Raw genomic sequence first — 22,070 nt, 5'->3', positions numbered from 1 at the left:
CAGATCTCATAGGATAGATTTTAAATTGAACAAATGTTTACATTGGCATTCTAAGATCACTTGAACCTAGAACATGATTCAAAATATTTGAACCCTAAGAATATAAATATTCAAAAAATAAATAAATGGATAAAATTTAAAAACATAATGTTCAAAACATCCAAAAGCAAAAATTCAAGCAATGCAAAATTATGCTAAATTTAACTAAATTAACTTCCATATTGTATCATAAGATGGCATATAACTTACACAATACTATAGAAAGTACTGTATAACAAACTGCTAAAACAAAAAAAAACAATCATATTTTGTTTCTGCTGTCAACCCTTTTGATTTTATTTTATTGGACTAAATCATTTTCCTATGAATTGTCATTAAGTATTATTTTTGTCAAGCATTGTTTATCTCGATTAAAATGTTGATTCAGCTGACTTAGCATTCTTATTCTGTGTAATAACTGGACTAATCGTTCTAAGCATTGGAAGTTAACTCCTGGTTTAAAGCAGACCAAGACTTTTTTGCTTAGCATGCTCTCTGGAAAACTAAGGATTTCTTGGCTTTTGAGAAGAATCATATCACTTATGACTGGTGTTTGACTGGCTTTATCACAATTGTAAACATCTGTGCTGACTGAAACTTTTGTAGATTCTCTGCATCTCATTTCTGAGTGTACAGATCTTTGCTCAGGTAGATTTGTTTTTCTGAGTTTCACATTATTGATACCTATTGACATTCCACACATTGGCGTAGCCAGGGTTTTTTTATGGGGGGCCTAGTAGAGGCTGTAATTTTCTGGAGAGGGGCACCAGGTTAACTGGGGGAGCGTGCCCATCCATGCCCCTTCCTGGCTACGCCCATGATCCCACAGCTTTCTTTTAGATGTCTACTGTCATTGATTAGACTTCTGAAATAATCTCTCATGGGATTTCTTGAATTTTACATTCCATTTTTCTATGGCAGATCTTCATCGGCTGCTGTTAGACAATGTGTTCAGAGAGAGGATGAATTGGAGAAGACTAATTTTTGAGGACCTAGAGTAGGGAAAAGATTTAAGCATATAAGTTGTAAAATGTATATAGGAAAGCTACATACAGTGCAATATTTTTTCATTCTTTTTACACTAAGAAGGATTTTACAACAGGGCCATTATGGGTTTAACCAGACCTATAGTAAGGTAGCAAGCCAATGAAAAATTGGGCCAGACCATTCAAATTTCTCAAAATCTGACCACATTCAAACCTGAGTTCTTTGAAGAATTTGGGAGATTAGGCTGATGCTCTTATTGTCTTTGCCTTCTGCTTTTGTCTATATTTTGCAGGTTGTCAATAAGGAATAATAAGGATACTGCTAGATACTGGTTAATATCAAACTAAGAACACCTAACTTGTTAACCTAAAAACCAGCAAAAGTAACCACTCGCTTGAGAAGTAAATGTTTTCATCCAGTTTAAATAGACATTCTCAGGCTAAAGATGAAAATGTTCGCTTTTCAAGTGAGTGACAATTGAGTACAAAACAATAGGATGTCAATATGAATCTTACATAACCCACATTTCTTTCATTAATGGTACAAATATTTTATATATTTATTTACAATATATAATATTTGAGAAACAATATGTCATATTTAAAATTTAACTATATTGTTACTAATAATTCAAATTATTAAAACAACTACTGGCATGGTTTCACAAATACCAAAACATATATTGTTCATATTGCAATATTTGCAATCTCATTAAAATAATGATAATTTCTGTAGCTCAAAATTTCATTAATGTGAAAATCTTTCTTTTACTTTGAGTTATCAAAAGTCAACTTGTATAAATTTTTATAATCTATGACAGCAGGATCATGTGGTAGATTTTCTCAGTATGATGCAAGTCTTCAAAATGCCACCCCTTATATAAATTATTAGGCCTATGTAGGCTATAATTCTTATTTGATGTATCTTACCAGGGTCGTGCAGTAGATTTTCTCAGTATGATGCAAGTCTTTGAAATTCTGCCTCTTAAATGTTTTCTATGTTGCCCCCTTACAGTGCCGCCTGATGTGTCTGCCTCTCTGCATCATAGCACGACATGGCCCTGTATGACAATAATTAACTTACATGAACCTGAATATTTAATACCATATTTTTATGCATTTAATCCACAGTTTGTGTGTTTAAAACAACAATTTGAAAGGAATGTAGGTTATAGGCCAGTTTTAAATTGCCATTAAGAACTTATGCCTATGGGGCAATCATTGCTCCATAAGCAGGGTTATAAATTAAGATTATCTGTTAGTTTTCCAGTAGGGAACCAGCTCAATACTTCTCGTTGTCGTGTAATGAAACCAGTTGTCCAAACTGCTGGGTACATATTTTTTATAAACTGTCAGGTAATACAAAAACTACCACACTTACATATAAAAAAATAAAGCTTTTTTAGTGCTTGCAAAAGATTATTAAGTCTTCAAAATGTAGTTCAGAGAGAGGATGAATTGAATTAAAAAATAAATTTTGAACATCCACGGTAACATATGAGATGTTTTCAAAGTTTGAGTCCTTTTTCATAGTTATCCTTTTATTCCAGTCCAGGAACCACAAACAGCTGGCAACTTGAAGTAAAACTTCTAAAAATAACAGATGAATACAGTCAAAAAACTTACAATTAAAAATGATATCGACGTTAACCCCTTTTGTAGGCTATGATGTCTACAAATAGAAAATATCGAAAATAGTTAAATAATGGGGTCGATACATTCCCCCGCTTAACATGGGGGATACATGTTAAGCATGTCTGCATGTTAACACAGACATGTTAAGCAGGGTCTTACTGTATTTCAAGAAGCAATAATTAATTTCAAAGAAATGTTGAAAGTTGGAAAATAATAATATTTTTAAAATACTTTTAAAATATTCATGCATTATTACATTTTATGTTGGAAGCAATAAAATAAATTACTGTTATTCAGATGAAGAGACGATCATTAAATAGTAATGACTGATTTCAGCCAGTTGTATATCATTATTTACATTATGTATCCTTAATTAAATTGTTTTATTAATTTACAATTATTTCCAAAATTCATTCATATTCAAGTTTAGGGTTGAGGAAGATAATTCCGTACGTCTTTAACCCGGTAGGGGTTGCATGTCCCATTCTGACCTGCACACCTTATATTATGATTTGCTGAATCGTTAATTATTATGTTTTACTGATGTGACTCACAGTAGCTTCCTATATTCTTTGTTAATATAGGAACATATGGCTGTTACTCAGTTTTGCAGAATACTTTAAGAGATAATGGCTCTTTGGGGTCATGGTGACCCACAGCGACCCTTGACGTCTGCATAAATTTGTAACAGGTGGTGGGTCATCATGACCCGCATTCTGTATTTTCAATGGCCAAACCATTAGTGGTCACCTGCAAGTAGTTTAGTGTTTCTAGGAACATATTAGTTTTTCATTGTATGCATTAAAAGGAAATGACTTTTTGTTGATTTGTCAAACCCTAAAGCGATGTTTTTCATTTGTGTAAATTTTACTGCTATATTATAGTTAAATGACAGTTTGTAGTCGTTGTTTGTAGTCGTTTTCGTGGTCTTCTTGTGTATGAGTATATAGTGTATAGAATGGATCAGAGAGAGATAGATAGAATACATGCTATGCTAAATGAAACTTTGTCAGAAGACAAAGATGACTGCTTAGGTGGTGAAAAAAGTGATGCTGGAAGTACTGTTGATGCAGAGGAAGAAAACGGGGATAATGTACAGTTTGATACTGATACATCACAAAGTGATAGTGATGAAGATGACATTCTCTCACATGATGGAAATTTCTACACCGGTGAAGATGATACGAAATGGAAGAAGATAAAACAATTTCAGTCTGTGCACACTCGAAGATACAACATCATCACTCGTCTTCTAGGTTACAGAAGTGAAGCAAGAAATGCTAACACACTCCTGGATGCCTGGCAGTGCTTTTTTCCTGATGCTATTCTACAAAAGATAGTGGACTATACTAACATCAATGTAGAAATTATTAAATCGAAGTATACTCGTGAAAGAGATGCAAAACCTACAGATTTGGTGGAGATAAAAGCTCTTTTGGGTCTTTTATATCTTTCTGGTGTGTTGAATTCATCCCACAATTCATCACACATACACACTGATGAATTGTGGGAAGATGATGGGACAGGAGTTCCATTTTTCGTACAACTATGAATCAACAGTGATTCAGATTTTTGTTGAGGATGTTGTGCTTTGATGACAAGAGAGATTGTCAAGTAAGGATTGCACTTGATAAATTTGCTCCTGTGAGAGAAATATTTGAACTTTTGCTAGAAAACTGTAAAAAATTTCTGTATAAGTGAGTACACAACAATTGATGAAATGATGTGGAGTTTTTGTGGCAGATGCTCATTTCGTCAGTTTATGAAAAGCAAGCCTGCTAAATACGGAATAAAGGTGTTTTTGCTGGTAGGTGCTAGGACCTACTACATACCAAATATGGAAGTTTATTTAGTAAAACAACCTGATGGTCCATTTAGTATTAATCAAACTCCTGCTGTCGTGAAACGTCTGATACAACCAATCTCAGGTACTGGACATAATGTAACGTATGATAATTGGTTTACAAGTGTTCCATTGTCTCGAGAACTCCTTTGTCAGCACAATATCACAACAGTTGGAACAATAAGAAAAAACAAACGTGAGTTGCCTGTATGTTTTCTTATCACCAGTGGTAGAAAAGAGTATTCTTCACTTTTTGGATTTGGAAAAGACTATGCCACTCCGGTTTCATATGGTCCTATAAAAAGAAAAGTTATCTTATTGTTGTCAACAATGCACCAAAATGATGCAATTGACCCAGAGACAGACGATAAGAAAAAACCTGAAGCTATAACGTTTTATAACGCAACAAAGGGTGGAGTAGACACAGTCGATGAAATGTCAGGCAGCTATTCTGTTGCAAGAAAAAGTCAGAGATAGCCACTGACATTCTATAACATGTTGAACATAGCAGCAATAAACATCCTGATTATAATTGCATGTAACAAAAAACTCTAAAGTTGCCCTATTGTACGAAGAAAGTTCTTGAAGGAGTTTGCTTTAAGTCTGGTAAAGCCCTATATAAAACGCCGTCTTGAAATGCCAAATCTGAGCAGAAAGCTAAAAAGTGATATACTAGAACACACAAAAGAACCAAATGACAATCCTGAAAATACAGAAAAAAATATAAAATCTTCAAATAAAAGAAAAAGGTGTGGAAAATGCCCAAGGACTGGAAATAAAACTTCCAATTACTGTGCGATTTGTGAAACTCCAATTTGTGGAAAGCATGGAAAACTCACATGTTATGACTGCCTAAAACAGGCATAAATATAATTTTTTTTAATTATGAAGCTATATACCTTTTCTATAATAAAAATAATTTTTTACCATCACTAATTGTTTCATGTTCATTTAAATAGTTAGAATTTTTCAGATACTTATAAATAATTAACTAAAGCTTATAAAGTAAACATATACGTGGTACGATCCAAAAGTTCGGGGAATGCAGTAATCTATGACAACAAAAGCATGTATTTGAAGTTACAGCATATGAAATGGATTCTACCAAACCACCTCTACGTGTTCAGGTTAATTTCACCCATGTCATGTGATTAAACCGCGAGCGCTGCTGTTTTTTACCGGAGATAGTTATCTTTGTCCTGCGACGTAATCAAAGTGGAGCTTCAAGAACAACCTCCAACATTAAATTTTGTCAGCGTTTAGGTAAAACACCTACGGAGATTTTAAAATTGCTAAGAAAGGTGTACGGTGATTCTACGGTGAAAGGTCACGGTGAAGTCGAAATGTTGGAGGTTGTTTTTGAAACTCCACTTTGATTACGTCGCAGGACAAAGGTAACTATCTCCGGTAAAAAAAACAGCAGTGCTCGTGGTTTAATCACATGACATGGGTGAAATTAACCTGAACACGTAGAAATGGTTTGGTAGAATCCATTTCATACGCTGTAATTTCAAATACATGCTTTTGTTGTCATAGATTACTGCATTCCCCGAACTTTTGGATCGTACCATGTATTTATTAAATTACTAAACAGAATGTAAAATAATATTTAAAAGAAAAAAGTAAAAAAAGTTGAACTGTTAAGATAGAAATTAATATTTAAAATGCGGGTTGAGGTGACACGCAGTGACCCCTATGAATTGTCAAATGATGCATCCTCTGCTGGGTTAATTTTGCATTTGTTCATGTGACCTACTAGGCCAGATTGAGAGTTAATAGCATGATGATAAGGATTATTTTCATAACTAAAATGATTGAGACAAAATGCAAGTTTGCAATGAACATTTTTAAAAAAGTTTATCACAGTTTTTGACGAAGTGTGGATCAAACATTTAACACAATTTATTAAATGTTTGATCCAGCCATTTCCAGGAGAGTCAGATGTGTTACCTATGTCATAACCAGATCTTTACTGAATCACATTCTTAAACTGTGGTGAACAAAATTAGTTATAAACATCAAATGTTCATGATGAGAATGCATTTGTGTCATTCAACTTTAGTTGCTAATTATTATCAGGTTTTAATGTAATCTCTTATTCATTCCTTTAAATTTTCAGCCTTTGACCTAGTCTAGCAGAATTACACGAACAGTTGCAAAGTTAGTAACTTAGGGAATTGTCTTCCCAACCTCAAATTAGTAAGGATGAAGTTTCAAGTCTCAACTCAAGATTCACCTGAAATGTGTTTCCTTGTCATTGTTTCCTCTGGAATATTCGTAAATTTTTTAAAATAATGATTTCATTTGTCACTATTGCATGTGGCATATATAAGTATATATTTGTAAGCATTTCTATGTTAACCAATATCATATGAATTTGTTAACATAGAAATAATTTCATAACTTCTGCAATCATGTATCAGGATATATGTGATACATGATTGATTGCAGGAAAGTAATACATTTACTTTTTTTGGTTAATGTTACCTTAGATGCCAAGATGGCAGCTTGTCTCTGATTCCAGCAAGGAAACAGTGGGATGCACCTAACCTATTCTAATAATTTGGATGCAAATAATTATATTATAATAATTAATAAATTATAATAATAATTTATTAGAATAGGTTAGGTTAGAACATGCGTCCTACTGTTTCCTTGCTGGAATCTCAGACGAGCCGCCATCTTTTTTTTTCTTTTCTATAATATCCCAAATTAGCAAGTTATTTGTTTGGTAGAGGAGAAAAGTTATTGTCTTATGCATTATTACCCATAAAGATACTGTATGTATATATATATATATATATATATATATATAAATTCTTTGTTTACTTTCTTTTTAGAGATCTGGCTGGTTTTGGTCCCTGGTCTAGGAATGGTCTATCTATCCCCTTTGTGCAGGGGCAAGAGCCCTTATTGTTCATAGATCATTTCCCAGTAAGGATGACCATTTTGTTTTTTAACACCTTTGACTGAGGGCAAAACAGGTAGTTTGCTTAGCTCTGTTTCTAGTTCTACATACATATTACACTCCTATAAGAAGCAATTTGGGCATTGTGACAGCCATCTTTTTTATTAGAGCAGACACAATCATGTTATAATATTAATTTAGTAATGTTGGAAAGGAGTGGATAGAAAGGGCAAGGGAATGAGGTTTCAGAAGTTGTACAAATTTTAGTTGCTACATTCACAATCAGAGCAAAGACAGGCTCCCATTAATGCATATACTAGTTCTGGACACTAGAAATGTTTGCACTGGTGTTTTTTTTATCTGTGTATTTGGTAATGCACTGTTTCTCAGTGCTGGTCTGCAGATCTGTGAGGTTTGCAAATATGAGATAAGGATCTTTTTGTTTTTAGAAGAAAAAAGAATCATATTTGTACCATGGAATAGAAATATTTATCTTTATTACAAACATTCCTAAAGTTTAAATTTAAAAATATAAAATCATTTAAATTAGATTAAACTTTTAAAACAATGATTATTTTTAATAAAAATTTAATTCTACCCTAGGGATCCTCCAAAACTTTTCTTTTTTTAACCGGATCCACCAGAAGGTGAAGTATGAGAAAACACTGAAATATTGTATGTTCTTAAAACATGCAATATTCTTACTGAATGATGTGCAATTTTTCTATTTCTCAAATATTCTTATTAATTTGTTTTTCTCTTACAATTTAAACATAGAGGACTGTTGATGATGATAACATTAAAACCAGCATAAGATATTAAAATATTAATAAACTCTTCAAACCTGTTACCGGTACGCTCCCCTACTTCTACACCTCTTCCACAAATTAAATATCTCGTTACTAATGTTTTCGAACCACGACGAAGGTTCTTCCTCAGGTAATTTTTGAATTTCTGATGGAATGCTGATCTTAGAAAATGAAATTTGAACATCAGAACTTTCGAATGCATGCTTCCAGTTTACGTCTTTCTCAGTCATGTGCAATCCATTGCCCTACGGCGATCATATGTTACTGTTCAAAAGCGCTTGCCACGCTACTGATAGCGTAATTTCTTCTTTATGATTAATGCCTTGTATATTGCTAATGCTAGCTAAATATATGCTGGCAGCCTCAAGCTACTTGATGTGCTCTACGTGTCATGTGGTGCATATAATTCTGGCCTTCTTAAAATCAGGTACCATGTCAGGATCAGACGCATATATTGCAAGAGCTGTCGTGTTCCTTTGTTTCTGAATATTGCTGCATGTTCTTTCAGTGTAATCTCCAAAGATCGTTTCGTAGAGCCAACATATACAAGGTTTCTGTCACACCTGCGATCCTTAATAAGTATGCTGTAGACCCCCGACAGCTTGTCTCTGTCATGCTCATCCTTTCCGTTGTTTAAGATGTTAAATATCATAATGCATCTTCTGTAGGCCTACAGAAGTACACTCCACAAGCTATCATTTAACATATACCCGTTTATTTATTGACCATTATTTACAAAGCTATATACAGACATCAGTTTAGATGCGTAGCAGATGCTAGTTATACAATATATAGGAAAGGAGACAAACCTTATCATTAAGATCACAAACCTGAGAGAGAGAGAGTTTACATTTGTTTGCGTGTTGATAAATACCTTGAAAATGTGTCGAATTATCCAATATGATGACTAAAGTGAAGTTGAAAAAAAACCACAATACTACAATTAGAAAAATACAGTAGTGCAATGTACCTCTCTAACCATCCATCACTGGCTGTAAAGTCGGTTTCTACTCCAAGTACCCCAACAATTATCATCGCCTTTTGTTTCAGTTTCGGTCTCAAAACAGGAAGATTTGATGAATGAATTTGTTTTAGCCAACGTACAAGAGCGTCTTTGACATCTGTGTACGGTGACTTTCTCTGACGTTTTGGAGACAGCTGCGATGAAAATCTAAGAAAAAGCTTATTAATTTCCTCTTTTTTCTTCAGGATTCTCACTAGAGATTGCAATTGTAAGGTTGCTGACAGGTGGGGATAAGTTAATCCCGTGTCAGTATGACCCTAAGGGACGTTTGCATGTGGGAGTGGCGGAGGAGGCAAATGATGACAAGTGTTTTACATAAGGAAACCCATTTATTGGAGAACATATATACTTACATCCACAATAGACAGTCCACTTCTCTACAGTCCTTCGGAGTGGCGAGGATTTCCCTTCCGTCGAAGCCCCGGGGCGGAAGAGATGAGATCGCTGGACCGATGCTCGCAGAGGTGCTGAGGCGTCGTACGTCGTTGGCGGCGACACAACACGACACAGATCACGGCTCTTTGCGAGATGCGGAGGAGACTCTGTCGACCTTCGGGATCCCGGGTTTTTATAGTTCTTCGCTCGCTATTCTGATTTCCGATTGGTTCCTCACCCCCTTTCCCGTTTTCCGATTGGTCTTTCCCTTGTTTCTAGGCGAAACTCGGGACGACCCGGGTCATGGGAAAGGTCCAACTCGGAGTGTCCATCTGGCGTCTTTTTGACCATTGTGTTCGGAGACTGTTGACAGATTTACATGTCTCAAACTCATAATTTAGCCCGTTAATTGCGATTTCTGTCATAATTCCATTTATTTATGGACTTTCGTGTCAGAGTTTGACTCTTCCATTTGACATAGATGGATCGTTTTGAACACGTGTTCCGGCACCTGTTCCGACACGTGTTCCGACACTCGTTGTTTACATTTTGCGTCGCGATGTCTAGATCAAGAGTTTTTTCTTTTTCTCTCTCTCTCTTTTCTATATAATCTATTGTTGTAATTTAAATGGAAGAATTTTGTGATTTACGGACCTCGTCTACAAACTCACACAATTGCTGGATCCCTCATTCAGCAATCCAGCTGGATCCAGCGCATTCTTCGGCCTGCTGGATCCGCAAATACTCAATTAGCTTTCTAAGTAATTGTGCAAAAGTCTACGTTGTCGCGTTGCCGCTTTGCTAACTACTAGACTGCTACTAATTACTTACTCATTACTTTACTAACACTAATAATTAAATTACTTATAAATAAACTATACCTTAATCAATCCAGCAAAATTTAATAAAATAACAACATATTCAATCGTTTTTAACGATCTTCCTCAGTTACAAAAAAATACAACATTAACTATAGAATGTAAAATGTGTTTTGAATAAATATAAAAAGAATAGTGTTTAATTACATCCCATTTTTTTTAAACAAGATACATAGATGTACTGCCAGGTATGATAATTTTCGTGTTGTATACCGACGTAATCCCACTGTTTTCAAACTTTTAAGAAACGATAAAAAGAAAGAGGATCGGAATTCAACAACAGGTATATATTCGGTGCCTTTACACAACCAACATTTCAATTCCAAGCTTGTTTATGTGGGTGCAACAATGCGCAGTTTAAAACAAAGGCTCAAGAGCACAAATATACAATCAGTAAGAACCTTGACAACACTGCGCTGGCATCATATGCAAGACAGAAGAATGTTAACGTCCAATGGGATCAAGCGGCAATTATAAAAACGATGACGAATAGGCAAACGGTCAAACATCTTGAGAGATTAGAAATCTGCAAGGCGCACATGACAACTGGTTGTATAAACCATAGAGATGCGGACTCATTGTCTACCATGTGGAGATCCTTTTACATTAATTAATGTTATTAACAAACAATGCTGGTTTTGTTGTTATATCTTATATACAGTAATACCCCGAACTTATGTGATAGGTGGGACCGAGCGATAACCGTGTAAGTCGAATTTGCGTAAGTTGGGGTATAACTTTGCATATAAATACATACAAATTATTTTTAATTGGGGCCTGAGACTAAAGAAAACAATAATTTACAAAAAAAATGTTTAATAAAATCTTAGATAATACATATGTATAACAAATTATATTATTAAAATCGTAAATCGAAGTTATTTTGTTATAGAAGGCTTCCTAAAATCTAACAAATTCGTCTGATGGCTCAAAGATTTTTTTTCTCCCACAAAATTTCCTCATAGCATGCTAATAATTTTTTTATTTCTCGTTTTGTAGAAGAAATGCGCTCTTCGTTGGAGTCTATATTTTCTAAAATTTGTAACCTCTTTTTAATTAAACTGAGGCCTTCTGTCAAGTTTCCAACCGTCATTCGATCATTTGATTGAACTGGGTCTAAAGGATCAAGTTTTTGCCAATTTGCAAATTTTCATTTTTGTATCAAAGTCGTTGGAATGTAAAGTTAACATTATTAAAGATGAAATTTTTTTTTTCTTGTTTGATGCAGAAGAATCAGTTCTACTTCGTTTGGATGACACAGTAGAGTCTCAAATCTCCGTAGATATAACTAACACACAAATAAATAAGACAAAATAAATTGTAGCTATGCATCGATTCCGCACGACATGTCCGAACCGGTAAGCTGAACAATAGTTTGGGGGGGAGTGAGAGTAATCAAGGGTTGCGTGGCGCTCAAACAAAAGACAAATCGTCGAGATTTGAAAATCGCATAACTCCGGGTTCGTGTAAGTCGAGGTATTACTGTACAGGGTGTTTTTTTTTTTTAAACTAATGGTACTCAGGGACATCTGTAGAGCAATCTAACAGCCGGACTGTCGCCAAATTTGGGAGAGTGACTAAGGATGACATGGGAAAGAGATTCCGCGAAGAAAAAAGTAATACCCAAATTTGCTGGTAGGGGTGGATTTGGCACTGTTGTAGCAAAACAGCTAAGAATCTGCATAAAATCCAGCTACAATTAACAAACACATGAATGAATAATCAGACAGAGGTTTCAGTGTAATAATGAAAGTTTAATTAATCAGCAAATAACCTTCTCTCTTCTTCAATGTGATCAATGTCCTGCTGGAAAAGGCATTGCATCCTGAACACCGTGTTCTCTATGGCCGAATGTAACATGTCTGCAGGAATGTTCATCACAGTTCGAGAAATCTTGTCCTTCAAAGTCATCAAGTTTGGGACACTACCAAGATAGACCTTGGACTTTAAGTAACCCCACAGGAAAAAGTAACATGGGGTTAGATGCGGGGAGCGAGGTGGCCATGCAAGTGGAAAAATGCGACTGATGACCCTTTCTTCAGTGAAGTGCTGGTAGCTTTTTCGCTACAACAGTGCCAAATCCTCCTCCTACCGGCAAATTTTAGGTACTACTATTTTTCTTTGCGGAATCTTTTCCATGTCATCCTTAGTCACTCTCCCAAATTTGGCGACAGTCCGGCTGTTAGATTGCTTTACAGATGTTTCTGAGTATTGTCAGTTTAAAAAAAACACCCTGTATATATTTTTTCCGCTATTTATTTTGTTTGTTTATCTATATTTTGTCCGTTTGGGCATTTTCCGTTAAAATGTGTTCAGAATAAATATAAAAATTATGTTCTATATTTAATGTTCAATTTTTTTTGTAACCGAGGAAGATCGTTAAAAACGATTGAAAACGTTATTATCATCACACAGTTTCAATTTGAAAAATGTAGACATAATTATTTTATTAAATTTTGCTGAATTGATAAAGGTGTAGTTTATTTAACTTATTCTACTTCCAGTACATAGTTTTATATATTTATAAATAACTACAGACTAATATGTAGTGCCTATATATGAAAACTGGTAAGACTGATAGCCACTTAGCCACTGATTATCCATCCTTACATTATTATAATATATATTAATATAAATTAATCAGTAGAATTACCTTTGCTATTATTTAACGTAAAGATTACATTATAATTATAATCTAACTAAACATTTAAAGTTAATTATCTCTATCTCAAGTGTTAAACCGAACCAAAGTTAAATTTACTACCTAAATGTGTAAGAAGTTTTACTGATTTATAGTGACCAGTCTAAATAATAAAAGCTTCTTAAGTATTTTTTTAAAATGTTTTATTTCATTAAAAAAAACATAAATTGCAGGATAGATAGATAGACAGATAACACTATTGCACCAAAAATACATCCATGCTGGATCCGTGCTGGATCCAGCTGGAATGATTTCAATCCAGCAAAAATCCAACTGGATTCAAAACACTGCTGGATTGCAATCCCTAATTCTCACCAATGTTGTTTTTGGAAGGTTTTTTTTTTTTTTTTGTTTGTTTTGCAAATTTGGCTTGCAAAGTTTTTCTTACATTCAAATTCAGAAACAAGTTCGTATTTTTTCTTCAGCGTAAGCATTGTTAGCTTTCGGACACTCATTTCTAACAGAAATGTGAAATGTGCTACAAATAACTCTTGACGTGAGAAAATGCGAAATCGGATTCTGCTGTGACATTGATGTAGATTGTATATTTTCTTTCTGTTTATCTGTTATTATTTTATATATAAAAATACATAAAATGTTTATACATATTAATAAAAATGCCTTTATTAATAAATAAGTTGACTCCCCTCCTGAAAAAAATGAGTTCACACTGCACTGTGCAGTGTAAACTCATTTTTTTCAGAAGGGGAGTCGATTTACCAGAAGTCTAAACGAGTGTGGGACAGCAAAAGTATGTTGATTTATCCAGTGATGACGAGTTAAATGGTGTCGAATAAACCAGAGTTTTTTTAACATTAATGCCTATGTAAGTTGGCTGGGACCACAGAAAACTGACTACTTAACCAACGGTGTCAAGTTATACCTATGACGACTTAGATGCGGACTCAACTGTAGTTGCAAAAAATAAACAAAACACAAGGATTGTTCTTGGATTGTCTCTTCATGTTTGCAAGTTAAGGATTGTCTCTGCCCAATACAAGGATCATCTCTCCTGTGGCTGACTGGTACAAGCAGAGTCATGGAAATGCAGGGTCAGAGGGAGTATGTGCCCATAGCACCAAGATGATGGGGTACCAAAATTCCAAAATTGTTACATGGGTTATCTAATAAATTCATAGAAAACTGTCATATATGAGTATGAAAAATTAAATTATGAAATGTAATATGCATTATATTCATTAAAAAGTGATTTTATAATTTTTAAATTTGTAACAGACTAATGAAAGACTTATCCAAAAGGCACAATATTTAAGTTGTCTTTTGGATAAGCCTTTATAATGTTCTAGCCACATATACAGGTACAAGGATAGCCTCTTTTGTGGAGGCATTTGCAAAGTTTGCCTGTTAGGTAAAAGGATTGCCTCTTCTGTGCCTAACAAGTGTACCAGTAAGGATTGTTCTTTCTGTCATGATACAAGAAAGTCGCATGATGTCTTAGTATATTCTTGTATAGGATAGATAAAAATTTACAAATCTGTTTGTAAAAGTAATGTTTGTATGTTTAATATTTAATATGTATATACATGAATAAAATAAGCAAATTTTTTATATTGATAGATATAGACAAATGGGATTTACACGTGGCTTTAGTCTTGGAGAAGAAGCTGGTTGGAGAGATGGTTACAGTTATGGATTACAAAGAGGAGCACAGATTGCATCTGAAGTAAGTATTATTACATTAATTTAAAAATTTGTTTTTAATTCTATAATCATTATGTATAACAACATAAATCAAGCTTAATTTTGAAAAATTGATTCTAATAAGAATAAGGTGATAAACAATATTAAATAAGCTAGAAAAGTTGTTAATTAACTGGGAATAATTGTTTGTTAAAACTCGCATATCTTAACAACATTGAATATCCATTTTGAAAAATAATGAACATAAATGGATTTGAATGAAGAATGTTTTTTTTAACATTTAAAATTAGATTCCAAATACTATATTCTAATAAAAATTTAGTTCATAAGGATTTTTAGAAAGTGAGGTTTATAAAATCTTATTTCTAATAAATTAATTGCAGAGTATATTGAAATTTTAACTGTTCAATGTAATAAAATACAGAAACTGGAAGGAATGTCAGAAAATATTTTTAAACTTCTTTGTTTCCTTTGTTGAGTCAATAACATTTTGGTATTTATATCATTCAGTTGTTTACTGATATAATACATATTCTGGATTTTATATATGCAGATGTAGACACATTTGGATTGACTGAATTATTACAACTGATTATTATATAATGCATAAAATACTAAAATCAATCGTGAGAATTTTTCTGTGATTGTCAAATAAGATTTAATATAGTTTTGATCATAGTAAACTGTAATTATGTTTCTAATAAAATCTTGCAAAAAAATAATACTACTAGATCTTACTGGAGATAATGTACTAAATAAATAAATGCCACCTTTAACTATCCAGCAAATTGTTTAATAAATAAGAATTTTTTTTTTGCACAAATTGTTTAATAAATAATCCAAATTTTGGATTATTCATTAAACAATTTGCTGGATAGTTAAAGGTGGCATTTATTTATCTTGCAAATATATATATATATATATATATATATATATATATATATAGAAACTTTGTTTTCAATCATTTTAAGCTTTTTTTATTACACAATGATTTTGGGCTTGAATCAAGAAATAAACATAATAGCATTAGAAAATAAGTTGCTGTGTAGGAAATTTGAATCAAATTACGTCAAGAATTGAAAGTAAGAGATATATTTTTCATTTTACACTAAAAGTAAATTAAAGTATTTTTAATTTTGTTATAAACATATTACAGAATTTAATTTGACTGATTGTTTATGCAAAAAATATAAGCAGGAAATTATTTTTTAATTACTGTTTGAATTATTATTATTATTATTTGCTAATTTTATAGAATATCAGTAAAAATAGAAATTTTACTCATAAATTCAGTAAAAATTGAAAATTGATTTTTTCCCCCTCAATTCAATTTTTACAACATATTTTTTCTATGTATATGAATATATAATATATATCTAGAATATATAGATAGTTATTCTTTATTTCTTTTCTACTCTCAAAAAAAGTAATAAATAAATCCTAAGATATGTTTTATTATAAGATAAATATTTTTACAATAAAATATACATTAGAATGAAATTTTGGATTATTAGTGTGTCATAGTTAAAAATACTACTACATATCAGTGACGTGCCGTGACATTTGATGATAGGGAAGCTATGTTTCTGTAAGAAGCCGACTTCCAGGGGCAATCAGTTACTTGCACATCAGTGATGGTCTAGGGTCCATTCATATTCGTTTGTTCAATAAGCCAGTAAAAACCATAGACTTCTCTAAATGTATTTTTAATAAATTATTTGACATACTTAATAAATAAACAAATTCAATATAATTACCTTTGCTGTTAGATACAATAGAATCCCTATGCCTTCTAAATGCCAATTCTTGCTTTGATAAAAAATACATAACATCTTTTAATTTAGATATAATATATCTATTAGCTGTAACTATCTTGTTATAATTTTCAATATTTATTTTATATTATTTACTAATGTTAAATTCTATTCTGCTTTGATTTCCAAATTGCTTTAATTTTACAAAAGAATTGATATGACATTTACGATTTCATGTCTTTATATAAGTCGTAAATTAACTTAAAAACCATAAAACTCCAACTAACTTATTTATTTCAAACATTTTTGATCATCTGTGTTTTCTTTATGAATATATATTAATATATTAAAATCATTAAAAGAATGCAGAAAAAGAACACGTTTTAAAATAAAGAATTTTACACAATTTAAAATTCTAGAATATTTGGTTATTTATTGTAATGATCTTTGTTTTGAATTTTTTTTTTATGTTTTTTTAAATCATTCTAATGTACTGTACACATTCCTGAGGGGAGAGACCTTTTAAAGATAGTTGAAAATGTTTAAACTAAATAAGTTAGCTGGACTTTTATGATTTTGAAGTCATAAATATCAAGAAGATATTGAATGGAAAGAAACTTTAAAAAAATCACATTGAAAATAAATTAAAAATTAAAATGATCTTAAATTATGAGTTTTTACTTAATATTTTTTGTTTTAAGATAGAAAAATTTTTATTACATTATTTAATATTTTAATTATCTCAATTCTTTCTGTGACAGGGAGCTGAAAACTTACACATTATAAGGGTTGGATATAAACTGTTGGTAAATATTTTAAAAGCTTGTTTGCTTCAACTCCATATCTTTATTTTGTTCCTTTTCAGTTAGGACATTGACTTTTTAGTTTTTTTAGTTAGAGCATGTTTCTCAATAAGCTGCTACGTCACAATTTTTTTAAATGTAGACATATCCAACAATTTGATGTTATAAATGTTAAATTGTTTATACTATGTTAATATTTTTTTTTAAAAACTTGGATTCGTTCTAATATGGTATATGTATTACAGTTTCAGATGTTTTTTTTTAAATTCTGGTATTAGTTCTGAAAAACACAAAAGATTTTGATAAACAATAAAGAGAAGTGACTCTTTGCAAAGGATTGTAGTCTTTTGGCTTTTTAAATGTAAATATGTATGATTAACAAGATAAACAATTTGTTTTTTCTTTCACAGCTAAGTGCATAGGTAGACACTAGGCATCTTTGACATCACTCTTTATTCAGGAATACCTTGCTGGCCGATAAGCGTTTCGGGCATACGCTTCTCTTCTGTCGGCTTTTCTTTTGAAATATCTTGTAAGGAGGTGCTAATTAATATTCATCTTGCTTAAAAATTACATACATTTACAGTTAAATATTTGTACAGATAAACTTTCCCTGCATACCACTGAAAGGTACTTAGATCAAACTTGTGATGTCCGTGTTTACAAGGTTTTCTTTCCTTGTGACAGAAAAAACAAATTAAAGAAGAAGCGGTTTCAAAATAAACAAAGAAAAACTATATTTAATGCTATGAACGTATTACCCTAAGATTTCCTTTTTCCGTCGGAGGTTAACATTGGGTCATAGTTACAATCTCTGTGTATATTATAAAACATAACAGTCAGAAAAATTATAAAAAGATTACATATGTGTAAGTAGTAAGTACCAAGTTTACAACATGAAATCATATAAGTATATGCAATAAACGTTGAGAACAACCATATGCTGCTCGCGAGACATAGGGCATCATAATAAATAATATACTAAATATATTTATTTAAAGTTGTTTAATTAACATAGTCTCATATTATCGGCATGTAGAATGTTAACCCAATTTTCAATATTTATCACACAACAAAAATTTTTGAATTCTTTCCTGTGTTCATTTCCGTAATGGTTTGATTGGAAGTTACTGTTTCTTGCGATGTTCTATTTTTTGGCACGTTGACTGCTCAATGGGGATTCGAAAAATACAAAGAAGAACAGAGCAGCAATCAGAGTCAAGAACATAACAAAGGAATATGACATCCACATATTAAGATGTAAAAGACCGGTAGCCTTTCTCATACTGCAAAAAATGTAAAAGATGATCAGACTGTGAAGCAGATATATCCAAACATTCAGACTGTTTAACACCACAAAAATACGGAGAGATAACAAACGATTGACGGTTCCTCCGTGACCTGTCGTACAAGCCATTGTCAACCAAGAAAGTCCGACAGTCCATGAAAATGGAGCAATGCATTGAAAGGCGATGATTATGTTTTCGTTGGCCAAAATATTTTTCCTGTAACTATGCACTCCAAAATTGATAATGTCATTAAAACAATGCATCCGGTCCAACAAAGTACAACAGTAATTTTTCCAAATGTCACCTGTTTCTTCTTCCTTAATATATCTCCAATTAAAGCTCCAAAACAATAAGTACCAAGATGGGAATAATATGGTTTACAATAATTATAAGCAACATATTTATAAGTTTCCTCAGATATCGCAGGAATTCCAAACATCGTGTAATATCTTTTTGAAACTACGTCAACTATATACATGATAATCCTTGTCAACATTAACACAATTATGGCGAGTCTTCCAAATCTGGGCCATCTGTCAACAATACATAATAACAGTGACATTAAGATGAAAAGCTGCAGCAACGCACTGATGAACCATATCACGTTGAAAAACTCCATCGATTCACCCAGGAAGTAAATATGAATATGGCTGATATATCTCCACCATTCGTTTTCTAAGTGTTTTCCCTGACGAATAACGTAATTCCAATGAGGACCTTCTCCGAGAAGAGGCAGAAGAATTGCGGAGCCCAAAAAGAAGAATATCGGGAGTGTATATCTGATAATTCGCTTGACTGAAAACATGATGTAGTACTTGGCAGAGTTTCGTCCACGTTTTTGTTTTTGTCTCAGATACATTACCATAAATCCGCTGTAGAAGAAGAATGATTCCATCATAGTCAAACCTTGGAGAATAATTTCGAATAAAAGAAGATCTACATGCTTGAAGGCATTGGAATATTTTTCTCCTATTGTGGGAAAAAACAATGCTATCACGAATACGTGTGCCAACACTACAAGATTTACTAGAAGAAATTTTACACTGCACATCGACTTTGTACTTTCGTCAAGATTCGTCGAATACAATTTATGTAGAGATTCATAAGGTGAAGCTTTGAGAAATATACTTGAAAATTTTACCTTTACTTGCCTCCAAAGGAATAATATCAAGTCTCATTAATATTTCTGTTAACGTTGCCAATGAAACCCATGCAACAAATATGCCGAGAACAGTTCGTTTAAAGTCACACAATGAAGGAAACTGGCTAACATTTATTGCTATCGGTATCGAAATTCAATGTGCTATCAAACACTGACGTCGACCTTTTTTTTGTCACGGGCTGATACCGAATTTTTTCTGAAAACTGATAGAAGACCATTCGGAAAGCGTGAACAAGAAGCAAGGACTAACGAGATGAGCAATCGAAGACGGATAAAAACACGAGATGAAATAACACGGATTCCATTTTAATGTGTTCGTTCCTTCTCCAGCAATTCCTCTTCCACAATCCCTTTTGAAACATTTTTAAAAGTTCCTGTCTCTTGTGCGTAAGTGTTATGGAAGGTCCCATCGATTCATCACGTTACTCTCGTATCTCTTGAAAGAGAATCTTCCGTACGTGTGCGTCTGCCGTCTCAATGGATTTACCCAGTGTTTACTGATAAACTTTTCTTTTGGAGAATGGTTGGTCATAGAACACGAAACGCGATCAGCCGCTGTACATCACAGAGCCAATATGTATGATTAAGAATGGAGTTGGAAGAGCTGATTTACTTTCTTAATTCTAAACTAATATTTATTTTATCATATAGTAAACAAGCTTGAATTATCTAATTTGTCAGGTTAAGCCCAATAATGAATTTGCATTATCATATGATTAATGGAATTATTTATTTATTATAAAAATCTTTTACTATTTTAATTTCACTTTTCATACTTTGAATCCTAATGACTTAGAAAAGTAAAAATAAAATTCCGTAAAATAATTAGTGATTCTTTTATTTACTATTTATTTAAGATTTAATAAGAAAATTTATTTCATTGTTTTTTTTTACAAAAGAATCTATTTTTTAATAAAAAAAAAAATCAATGAAACTTACCTATTTATTAAATTTTTGTGTAAATTGGTATATATTAATAAACTCATATCATGCATAATAAATACTTGATAATAATTTTCTTATAATTTATAATATAAACTATTCTATATATGTTGTTGAAATATCTGATCAATATGTCATAAGCATATTGCTATAGAAATATAGTAGATTTATGGGAAGTATTTTTAATAAAATTTTATATATAAGTACCGTATTTACTCGCATATAAGATGAGGTTTTGATTCATTTTTTATTGCTTCAAAAACCTAGGTCGTCCTTTATGCATGAGCGAAGGATTCTTTGCAATAATTTCTGTGAATCGTGTATACTTCATGCTGTCATTATAGGTCTACAGTTTATTTAGTGTAAGTTGGCACCTACTGTAAACAAATTAAGATACACTTTCCTTTGTTTATTGGTTTAATCCATTAATTAAAAACTGTGTTGCATCTCATTCCTTTGCAGAAAATAGTTTCTAGTTATTTATAAAAACATTAATGAAATAAGATCACTTGCAATAATTAAAAATGCAGTTATTTTATATTAGTTAAATTGTTATTTTTAATGAATATTAGCATATTTTGAATCATTAAAAATAAACTTTTTCCAGTCATGCACATTATGATGTTTTGATTTTGTTTTCCATTCATCATGTATTAAGGCAAACACGGTTGTTTGGTTAATACATGCATTTGATAATATTTTATTCGTGATTAAACTAAATAAAATTAGAATTGTATTAATAAATCTAATTTTCTTTATTTTGATGTCTAAAGTCACACCTCATCCTATATGCAAGATTGTCTCATATTCAAGTAAATACGGTATATCTGCTGCAATAAAACTATATTAGCCTTCCTTGCTTATTAAAATGAAATGTGTCAGTAGAAATAGACTTCTTACAAAAATAAATAAAATGGTACATTTGGAAGAAGACATCAAATAGGTTAACAGAAAAGTTTAATGTAAAATGTTTGACCCTATGTTGTGTCAATGTTCAATAATAAATTCCTCATAGAATACTATGATATCTGTAAGAAATTACACTTGAAATCATTAGTGATGGAGTATATTTTTTGGTATTCACAAGGCATTTCAAATAGTGAATAGAAACAGATGGTTTATAAAAAGTAAAATGATACAATTGAAAGATGATGTCAAATACATTATAAAAAAAAATCTAAACTCAGAAAAAATAAAATATTTTTAAAAGTGAAGTGTCAAAGTTTAATCAAAATGTTAGCATTGTATTTTTGTAAATAC

At 32.1% G+C, this 22,070-nt stretch overlaps 2 protein-coding genes across 2 annotated transcripts in view; one reads left to right on the top strand and one right to left on the bottom strand.

Moving 5' to 3' along the window:
• Positions 1-22,070, top strand: part of LOC136972781 (protein LTO1 homolog) — a 42,836-nt gene that overhangs the window by 2,084 nt on the left and 18,682 nt on the right. The window contains exon 2 of the mRNA XM_067267427.1: positions 14,777-14,882. Within this exon, the coding sequence (XP_067123528.1) occupies positions 14,777-14,882 (106 nt within the window). The remainder of the gene's footprint in view (positions 1-14,776; positions 14,883-22,070) is intronic.
• LOC136972800 (nose resistant to fluoxetine protein 6-like) lies at positions 18,763-19,915 on the bottom strand. Its single transcript, XM_067267443.1, has one exon. It carries the CDS (start codon positions 19,755-19,757, stop codon positions 18,894-18,896), a length of 864 nt encoding a protein of 287 aa, XP_067123544.1. The 5' UTR covers positions 19,758-19,915; the 3' UTR covers positions 18,763-18,893.

Source organism: Centruroides vittatus, unplaced genomic scaffold (genome assembly GCF_030686945.1).
Source record: "Centruroides vittatus isolate TY-2023 unplaced genomic scaffold, ASM3068694v2 contig_301, whole genome shotgun sequence".
Classification (NCBI taxonomy): Eukaryota; Metazoa; Arthropoda; class Arachnida; order Scorpiones; family Buthidae; genus Centruroides; species Centruroides vittatus.
Note: the sequence above shows the minus strand (reverse complement) of the source record. Positions and strands in the feature narration are given on the sequence as shown.

Bases quoted from the DNA above. Each gene is read 5' to 3' on its own strand.
- LOC136972800 (XM_067267443.1), bottom strand. From the start codon at position 19,757: ATGTGCAGTGTAAAATTTCTTCTAGTAAATCTTGTAGTGTTGGCACAC.